Source organism: Alosa alosa, chromosome 14 (genome assembly GCF_017589495.1).
Source record: "Alosa alosa isolate M-15738 ecotype Scorff River chromosome 14, AALO_Geno_1.1, whole genome shotgun sequence".
Lineage (NCBI taxonomy): Eukaryota > Metazoa > Chordata > Actinopteri > Clupeiformes > Clupeidae > Alosa > Alosa alosa.
The window spans coordinates 2,297,734-2,307,550 of NC_063202.1; the positions used below are offsets into that span (position 1 = coordinate 2,297,734).

Consider the following 9,817-nt stretch of genomic DNA (forward strand, 5'->3'; position numbering starts at 1 on the left):
ACCCAACATTGCCATCCAGCTACCGACCAATTTCTCTCCTCAATGTGGACAATAAGATAATCGCAAAAATGCTAGCACACAGATTAACAGAGGTCACCCCATCCATTATCCACCCAGACCAAACAGGCTTCATTAAAGGTAGAATTTCATCCACCATCCACACACACAGACTGTTAAATATAATGTATCACTCTACAAATTTTCAAGATAATACCATCATAGCAACTCTGGACGCAGAAAAAGCTTTTGATAGGGTGAACTGGAATTTCCTGTTTTCCACATTAGGGAGGTTTGGCTTCGGGGAGTCGTTCATTAAAGGGGAACTCGGCAAGTGTAGCCATTTCTTCGCTGGTTTTCACTTTTGTCGTTGCACGTTTTCTCAACGAGCTCCCCCTACAGCTCTGGGACGTATATTCCACAACACCGTCGTAAAAAACTCACTTTTGGCACCCTCCTCCCCTTCCCCCCCTTTCTATAAGCTGCTGATGAGCAATTGTTGCCAGTCAACTTTTTCGTGTGGAGCAATGTCTACCGAGGTGAGTAAAATATTACACAGTATCATAGAACATTGACATGTACATTTTGTATTGTGTTATCACCCATAAGCTGTAACGGGTTGTACGGATGAAGCTAGCAAACGTTACTGCTTATTCTTATAGCCCCCAATGGAACTGTGAGAAATATTTTCTCCCGTCGAGAATGCAACGTTAGCTTTGTCTGCACGACGATAACGTTAGCTAAACTTGGCAATTACAATGACTGTGTTTAACATTTTATTATTGAACAAGTGTAGATCAGAAAGGAGTTAGTTGACCTAAGTATAAACAATGCACGACCATTCATTTTCCTTAACTGGGTCATTAAAAGTTAGCGTAATAAATTAGCTCCTGACAGACTACATGAGACGCTGACAATGTTTCATCAAATGACAACATTACAGGATTCAACTTCGACTTCGGCCTCGTCTGAATTCACCCCTCAGGCGATAGGAAGTGCGAGAGCTAAACCTACAAGGCCAAGGGCACCGAGGAGGGGCACAAGACAGAAGGACCTCGAACCTGATGTCCAGAGCAGGCTGAGGGAACTGCGGGAGAAAAGGACTGCTGAGACAAAGGTTTGTTTATGATCACACACACATAAATCTTACTGTTAGCTTTTGCCTGAATATGGGCATCTAATAAAACAAGTAATGTGTTGTAGGAGAGAATTCATTCTCTGGAGCCTGGCCAGAAGGACGTACTCCTTGAGAAAGTACTCTCTAGACTACCAGGGTTGATGTTTGACCTGTTATCCTTGACGGAGGTAGCCCAGCAACCAGACCCTGACCAAGGAGGACTTCACTGGTGCGTGTGTGACCATTGCCGGGATATGGCAACGGACATCGAGAAGGTCTGCTGTCGCCAACCCCCCGAGCATTGCATCAGTGAGATGGCATACATGGCATACTATGTCTTAGACGAGGGGGTGTTGCGCCTGGCCCGTAGAGCTTGGAATGACATTTTTGCCATAAATGATCACCAGGAGCCAGGGGAGGAGCAGCGACAGTATAGACATTCAGCCTACCGCCAGTTTGTGCTGTGGCAGTATGGCCGCCTTGGAATAGGGAACAGGGTGGTCATCCCAAGCGGTTGCGTGTGGAAGATTAGAGACTCCTTTCCTGACCCAAGGGGTCAGTACACAGGCCCCGTCATGTGACCCGAGTGACCCGTCATGTTTGAATTTCACATTTTTTATTGTAAATAGTTACGTCAACCTTTTTTTATTTGTTTTTGTATAATTTAAGACACAATTGTTTTTTTTGAATGCGTGTTTATTTGTACAATAAAATATATAATTTTCAAGAAAACTTTGCCATAATTTCAACTATTTACACATTGACAGTTGTAAGAGGGAATAGTGTCAGTTCTCTAGGGGTTTGAGGTCGTAGACTCCCCTCGTGACACATGTCTTTGGATGAGCTCCGACGTGGGCGGTGATGGCTCTGCAGAGGAAAGCAAACCAAGTCGCCTGGGATCTTCTGGCCTTAGCGTGGTCTTGCAGGGAAGGCCGGTCCCACTCTTCAGCCTCCTACCAAGAATGGCCTTCTGGAGGTCAGGGATGTATTTGTATTCCTTCTTCTCCTTAATTGTATACACAGCCCAGTTTTTTTATTTTTTATTGTACGATTTTTTGTACCTGGAGAGTAAGGGCAGTTAGTAATATGCTCATTTACAAAAGTTTAAACAAAAATTATATAAACAAACACTTTATTCTTATACTAAGAGCTTACATTTTGTGGCCATCCTTGTTTAGTGCTGGCACACGTCGATTGTGCATATTGTAATCAATCGCAGCCAACAGGGTCCTGGTCTTGTACACAAACGGAGTGTACGACATCCGCTTCGCTGCGTAGAGCAAAATAGGATTTTGGAAACTCTCCAAATCCGACGTGGTCCTGTGAGTGTGTTTGAGGCAGAATAATTGAAGTTAGAAAATCTCTCACCACACACACGTCTACAAATCTGCTGGAACCCTTTCCTTATGTACAAAAGGACCTCAGCTCAGTCTGTCAAATATTGAGTATTGCTTGAGTGCACAATTAAAAACACAGCAAATGCTAAAACGAGAGCAGATGATTTCCTGAAGTTTAGGAACTTCCTCACAAGGTTCAGCCATCTCTTCTCAAATGAGCTGCTGAACCTGTAAACACATTATATTATGAGTGAAATGAGTGCAGTCATGTAGGGAATTCATTTGTGCAGTTTTATTTTCCTATATGGTCACCTTGCTCCATCCAAGGCTTGTCTTGGCTGCCTTCCTCCAGCGGCTCATGCTGACAGCAACCGGTTGCCCAAAAATGTTCGTTGCGGACATGATGCATCACACCAACCCACATCGACTGCAAGATAAAGAAAAAAAATTGTCACCTGTACAATATATACAACTAAAAACCCAATCTGTCACAAACTGTTTTTACACTACACATACTCTACTCTCAAACATACCTTGAATTCCTCCTCTGTGGAAGCCTGTTTGCTGCAGTACCAAAAGTGGTTGACAATGTCTCGGGCCCAGACCTGAATTGGATTCTGCCCCTTCACTGCTCCAGCCTGACTACGATGCACATCAATAGCAGTGTCAATACACACCTATAAAGAACCTCTTCTGTTGCCATGATGTGACAGGTAAAATGTTTGTCCATATGGCATTGTTGAGAGTACCCTGGCAGTATGATGGTGTGGATGGAAACATACCTTTCGAAGCCTTTTGCTAAGACTTTTAGCAGCATGCCAAATGTCAAGCGAATGCTGTAAACCCCATGCTTTATATCGTCCACGTTCTGGATCTGTAAAACACAAGACTTTATGACACAATTACAATATGAAAGTCATGACTTCAAGTAACAGCACATAAGTTCTACTTACTCAGCAATGCAGTGATCTGTGGGTGAGCATCAGTAACCACTTCTTTTATTTTGACATTCGGGAGCAGAGCATCCATGGTGCGAATGAAGCATTCTTTCTCCATTATCACCGAGTTGCGACTGGTCTCCCTTTTGTCCACAGAAACAATGTGGAGGATGTCTCGCGAGTCTTGTTCGATTGTTGTATATGTGCAATATTGAGCACAGTGTCCTGAAACATAAGCACAGTGGTTAAGCACAAGTCCTTAACCACACAGAATAAAAATAGCACAAGTTCTTAACCACACAGAATAAACATATCAAACAAATGCACTCAGAACTTCCCAGGAGAGTCCATTCGGCCATCCCCTACAGCCAACAGATATTGAAATAAAAGGTGTTAGAATCAAAAGTCTGAGTGAATATAAGTCTTGGCTAAACATTGATTTCTATATAATTGATTACGAAGACACAAAAGTATGCCTCACCTAGGACAACAATATGGTCCTTTTGGCGCATCCGCTCCAAGACTTCTGCCCTGATGTTGTCCCAGAATTCTTGGACAGGCTCTATGCAGTATGCGTCTTGGATACGGTAGTATGTGGATTCTGTTACCATACCCATGGCCATGAACTTGAAAAGCAGAGCTACTTTTCTGTAGTTGTTGCCAGACAGAAGTATGTTTGTGCTCAGCATGAAGTCCCCACCCTGCATGCCAAACTTTAAAGTTGGCTGCGAGTTCCATTTCCACTGGCTGTGTCCGAAGGGGCATAACTAATGTAGAGGGGAGAAAAAAATACATCAAGACCAATCAAGCAAAACAAAACGGGTATATAACAGCTACAGTATGTGCGACCAAATGTGCCATTTCTATGCAAGCCTTCACACCTGTAATGGCCACAATCAGCAAACTCTACAAAAAAAAAAAAAAAAATTCACCCTCCCCCTGCCTTTTTATTTAGGTGCGAGGGGGGTTGGAATCTAATTTACATGTAAATTCACATTGTCTAGCACCATCTTACCCATTCCAAAACTGCTCCAGTCCCCCGAAGTTTCAGGGTCATCTGAAATGGTGGCACACCAGGACATGGAACACCAGACAGTCTGTCCACGTGCTTGCAGTTCTTGAGGGGTAGTTTCAGGTGCCGAGCAAGTAGAAGGAGATTGTCATTGTAGGTCATGTTGGCACATTTACCAACCAAGTGTTCCTCTGTAGTGACTCTCTGTTGGTCCGAAACAGATTCTGAATCTGATTCCTCTACAGGAGGAGCAGCTACAACAAAATCAAACACAGCTTCGTCCACACTGATTTCAGGAAGCTTGTCTGTTTTGGCACCAACATTTCTGTGTAAAGAGGCCAAATATGAATACATTGATCACCACATCAAATTCCTATGAACTATTACATAATCAATCTATTTATTACATAATCAATAAATTCATCAGTGTAACAAGCAGGCAACTACCTTGTTTATTACCAACAAGGACATTTACCTCAAATGAAGAGATGGGACAAAGTCCTCATCGGAGCTGTCCTCATCTTCCAAATTACTTGGATGAGCCCAAAAATCATCCATGGCAATGCTGTGAATGAAACATGTATGTAAACACCTTAGAATGGTTGTATAAATCAGTGGATCTAAATAAAACACAATGTACATTACTTACTAGGTATTCCTCAAATCATTGAGCGCCTCTTCATCTGGTGAATCTGGGCTTTCGTCTTTAGTGATATCCAGAGAGTGCATGCTGCAAGTATAACAATAAACACATGACTAACTACATAAACAGATGGAAAGTAAACAGCAAAAAAAATATATACACCCAAATCAAATCCAAATACACTACAGCACAGTATGAGGTGCAAGGCAAGCTCACCTGGATTCCAAAACCTCTATCTCTCCCTCTCCAACCAGTGGTTGAACACCAAGCTCAGGAGCTTGTATTTCTCTGATTGAAAAAATGAATGAACGATACTCGACACCACTGGTTGTGGTGGTCTGGACTGGCCCTTGCGTGGCGTGGATGTGGTCACTTCCCAGCGCTTGTAGCTACAACAAAATCGAGAGAACAGGCGTCACCTTTGCACAATCTAACTTTTCTACACAATGTAAAACAGAACAGACATTGATGACTATTGCTTATCCATGACGAAATATGATGCTTCGAGACTTGATAACTAAACTGAGACGTATTTTTGACCTAGGCTAAAACACGTATGCAGAGACACTATATCAGGGTTGTTAGCCTAGGTTTTTAGGTAACACTATACGGCCTAGCGTAACAAGCAACTGTGCGTATACTTCCAATATAAGGGACATACATTCAACGAATGCGTAAACCTCGGTTGTCTGGTAAATTTGCCACATAGATAGCAGCAACCCCATGCAACAGTAATCTACCGTACTCAAAACAAACAGGTTGGCTCGCTGGCTAGCTAGCTAGCCACTAGCCAGCCAGCTACCGGTCACGGCCATGGATTGAACACATTTACAAACGCTAACAAGAATAAGAAATAATGAATAAACAGGAAATAAAGACGTACTTACAATTGCATTAGCAGTAACGCCAGGTCAGCATCTGTTTTGCATCCTTCGCTTTCCCTTAGCTCACGCCATTCCGTGAACGCACGACCGATGTTTACTCTTGTGCGGTCCCTCGCTCGGTCAGCCGCTTTCTTCCTCTCCCTCGCCTCCTCCACCGAGAACCGTCTCTTCTGTCTTTTCGCTGCCTCTGCCATGATGACCATCAAAAAAATAATCCATTTTCGCTTGCTCTTATAGCCGGCGTGGCTAACCGGTACTGAGGGGGGCGTGTGCGTTTATGGGGAGTTGCCGTAAAGCAGTTTGTGTTTCTCGCTGGTTCTCGCTTCACACGATACTTCCTGTTTCAAACCTTTCGGGACGCTAGTCCAAAAGTTGCAAGGTTGGTTTTCCGCCTGGGGACGCTAGAGGGAGCCGGGAAAGTCACAATTTTCACCGGAACAGGTCAATTAACCATCCAAATGATTTCTAAACGGGTTTATTAAGTTGAAATAGTAGCCAAGTTCCCCTTTAATGTGTCTGAGAGCCTCCAAATGACCCGCACCACTCAGCCCTAAATTATACTGACCGTGGCATGCGTTCCCAAAGAAAAACAATCCTTGTTCTCACAAAATTGCATCTCCTTGTTCTTCTATATTCTTTTTTGTTCTTCATTTATCTGTCATCAGAACAGGTAAAAATGCTTCAAACACAACAATTTTTGTAACCCTGTGTGGGAATAGTAGGTACAGAAAGACAACATTTCCACACCCAGACACCCACACTCAAGCACACACACTGACACAGACACCCACCCACACAGCAGGCCCAGCCAGGAGGAGGACACAGCCACGTCACACGACACCCACAACCACTACACTTGGGTCCAGTAGACCCGAACACCTTACAAGGGTCAAATGCCAGTATTCATGTGTTATCAATGTACAAAAATGTAAGACCAGAATATAATTACACACTACACAGTGGTCTGTGCAATAGCAAAACAGATCGAATCGGCACAATACACAACTACACTCTAAAAAATGATTCATGAGGTTTGTAGATAAAACTTAAAATGAAGAACATTTTCAACATAAAAAATTAAGTTTGCTACTTGTACATGTATAGGTGAGTTGACAACTTATTTTAAGGAATTTGTCATACTGAAAAAGAAAGAAAGCTGTCTCAACTTATTAATATATGGATTTTCAACACACAGTCTTGCTTTCACCTAACAACAGATAAGTATTAAGTTACTGAAACTTGTAAATCTCGTGGCCAAACTTATAAAGCACAACTGAACGTTCAGAACCTTCCAGACCACGCCTGAGAAGTAACAGAAATTATGGCACAGGATCCTGTAGCCTGCATCGAACATCAAAGGTACGTGCAAAGTAGCCTACTATTTTTGTTTTTTTGTTTGTTTGTTTTAAAAGCAACAGCTATCAAACAACGGCACTAGTGCATCAAGATCTTTGTCACGTGACACTACAAATGAAATCAATACTACAGCTTGCCCTTTTGCTCATTTGATTATTTGAAAAGATGGATTTTACCTAGCTATCTACAGACAGTAGCTATATCGTGTCTTCCAAGCTAGCTGCTGCTTGCACGGTAATTAAACCATTTGAAAAGATGACTTTGGTAGCTGGCGTCTTCAAAGTTACCTGGAACAGACCTCTCAAGTCTCACGCTTTGAGGGTGAGACACACGCATTTCAATGACTTCACACGATCACACGCCACACATTGCATTTCTCACTCCGAAAAATTATTAACTTGCCCGCACAGAAATGTCTAAGGGCTATATTTTACAAACGTGTCACAATGTTGCTGTCTGTGCGCTCATTCAGCTCAGAGAGCAGCTGTTCAGTTACTAACCTATGGGCCAATCAGAAAATAGGATTTCTCAACCAATCAGGAAATAGTTTTGTTTTGATGTGGGTCCGCAACGTGGAGACTGCTGGTCCACGGAGTCGTGGAGTGAAATTAAGCCGGTGCCCGTCCTGATAATTTGCTGCGCAGTTGATCAAGATACCGCGGACCGACAAAAAAAGATAACAAACGTTTCTGCTATCGATGTCATTAAACATGGAGCCATATAATAAAGTGGTAGTATGAGCGTTCATTCAATGCAGGCGTCTGCACGAGAGAAACTGAAACTAATCGATAACGTTGGTATCAAAGCTCCGCTTCAACCTGTTGAATGCTATTTAATGGGCTACTTGCACCAAAGATTGTTAAGGCGGAGCAAGATACTTCGTCGTAGTTCATGTCTATGGGCGCGAAATGGGGATCGAATCCTGTCTGCATAAAGAGGCGTGTCGATGATGTATTGACGAGCGTACGTTGCAACCGGCCAACAGCAGCTCCATAAATAACCGGCGCACACCTGATATAAGGTTGATTTTCTCCAGACTGGAATGCTCCAAAATGCTAAAAATGTACCTGAAATGTTCAAAAGGGTTTGAGGATCATGAAAACGTGCCCGAAATTCACATTCCTAACTCTATAGAACCAAGACCTTAGCATATGTGGTGAAATTCTGAGCTATGCCCATAGACTTCAATGGAGCAGTCGCTGCCTCTGCTCTGCATAAAGGGGGATTTTGACCCCCCCTCGTGCGATCCGGGTTCCCGGAAGTGGCTCCTGATGAAACATCTTGCTCCGCCTTAACAATCTTTGCTTGCACAATCAGTCACAATCGCTTCCGCGTTCTACTTTGTACTGCTCAGCTGTTTCCGGTGCTACGATGGCGACAGCTGTGTTTTACACCCGGTCTCTTCAAGAACTCCCAAAATTGAGTATGACAGATGTCCACCGCATCTGCAACATGTCGAAGGTCCCATCATTTAAAATGGACAAGGGTTTTAGGTTGTATGTGGGCACGTACATACACAACTATGAAGGTAAGAACATAATTTAAACTAACTGACTAACGTTAGTAAATGTTAGCGCTAGCTATAGCTTACTTCATACGTTGATAGATAGTCTAGTTAGAAGCTATAGCAATCGTTATCGTTTGTTTTTTTTCGGTGTGGGTGTCATTATGAGTATGCTATCTGAGTAGCAATGTAGTAAACACGGTGTGCTTTATCTAGATTTAATTCACATTCGCTAATAGTGAGGTTAACTTTGACAGTGTTGTCTGTGAACCGTAATGTTATGTCTAACTAACGTTAACTCACGTGAGGTAGTTCAATCGTGTAACGGCTGTTTAGCTTGCTGCTACTTGTAGGATGTGTTGACGTGAATGATGCATAGCTGTTGATACACAGGTTATCACCAATGACCCATAACGCTAACAACTTAATCTGTTATTTTATAGTGTCCAATAAAGACAGGATGACAGGGCAAGTTGGCGTCAGATCATTGTGCTACAGGTCTATGCTGAAGTCTGAGATGCCACATCGTTTAAGTGTAGGCAGGAGCTCCAGCTTTATTCATCCTAACCCTCCCCCATGTTGCCTAATGTTAATGTAATGATAGTTTTGTATGTAATGAATGTAATCAACATTGAATAGGGTGAGAAAGTTTATGGTCTAAGCCAGTGTTTCTGAAACTTTTTCAGACCAAGGACCACTTAACCAATGGAAAAAAAACCTCACGGACTACCTAGCTAAAAAAAAAAGAAGAGTAGACGTACTTCAACAGTATATATTACACAATAGGCCTCACCTTGCTTATTGTGTCAGAGGATTCATATTATTTAAACTGGCGTAGCATACATAGGCATGTTGCAGAACTGTTTGAATTTACATACAAGTTGGTTCAATATTGCAAACAACTCATCTATATTATATTTTACCACGTCTGCTTGCGGACCACTTGGGATAGCTTGCGGACCACACTTTGAGAAACACTGGTCTAAGCATTCAGCAGTTTAGGTTTTTGCATATGTTAAATAACACCAC

The 9,817-nt window shown here is 42.6% G+C and overlaps 2 protein-coding genes and 1 long non-coding RNA gene across 4 annotated transcripts; 1 reads left to right on the top strand and 2 right to left on the bottom strand.

Annotated features, from left to right (window-relative positions):
- The first annotated feature begins 513 nt into the window (after nucleotides 1–513).
- On the top strand, nucleotides 514–1,695 carry LOC125307598 (P2X purinoceptor 7-like). The gene is made up of 2 exons (XM_048263652.1): nucleotides 514–1,114; nucleotides 1,201–1,695. The coding sequence occupies exons 1-2, from the start codon at nucleotides 914–916 to the stop codon at nucleotides 1,693–1,695; spliced, it is 696 nt and encodes a 231-aa protein (XP_048119609.1). The 5' UTR covers nucleotides 514–913.
- Nucleotides 1,696–1,864: 169 nt separating this feature from the next.
- On the bottom strand, nucleotides 1,865–2,667 carry LOC125307067. The gene is made up of 3 exons (XR_007195649.1): nucleotides 2,643–2,667; nucleotides 2,270–2,434; nucleotides 1,865–2,175 (listed from the first exon to the last, which is right to left on the bottom strand). It is a non-coding gene; the product is annotated as an uncharacterized LOC125307067 (long non-coding RNA).
- A 96-nt stretch (nucleotides 2,668–2,763) lies between these two features.
- Nucleotides 2,764–9,131, bottom strand: LOC125307065. 2 transcript variants are annotated; one of them, XM_048262813.1, is made up of 12 exons: nucleotides 9,092–9,131; nucleotides 6,494–6,807; nucleotides 5,932–6,329; nucleotides 5,261–5,433; nucleotides 5,051–5,131; nucleotides 4,877–4,966; nucleotides 4,405–4,726; nucleotides 3,871–4,156; nucleotides 3,405–3,614; nucleotides 3,234–3,325; nucleotides 2,985–3,093; nucleotides 2,764–2,878 (listed from the first exon to the last, which is right to left on the bottom strand). In XM_048262813.1, exons 5-12 carry the CDS (start codon nucleotides 5,128–5,130, stop codon nucleotides 2,808–2,810), a joined length of 1,260 nt encoding a protein of 419 aa, XP_048118770.1. In that variant the 5' UTR covers nucleotide 5,131; nucleotides 5,261–5,433; nucleotides 5,932–6,329; nucleotides 6,494–6,807; nucleotides 9,092–9,131; the 3' UTR covers nucleotides 2,764–2,807. The 2 variants fall into 2 exon arrangements, with proteins under 2 accessions (XP_048118770.1, XP_048118769.1); XM_048262812.1 differs by lacking the exon at nucleotides 9,092–9,131 and adding an exon at nucleotides 7,461–7,598 and having other exon boundaries at nucleotides 5,932–6,583.
- Between the last annotated feature and the right edge of the window lie 686 nt (nucleotides 9,132–9,817).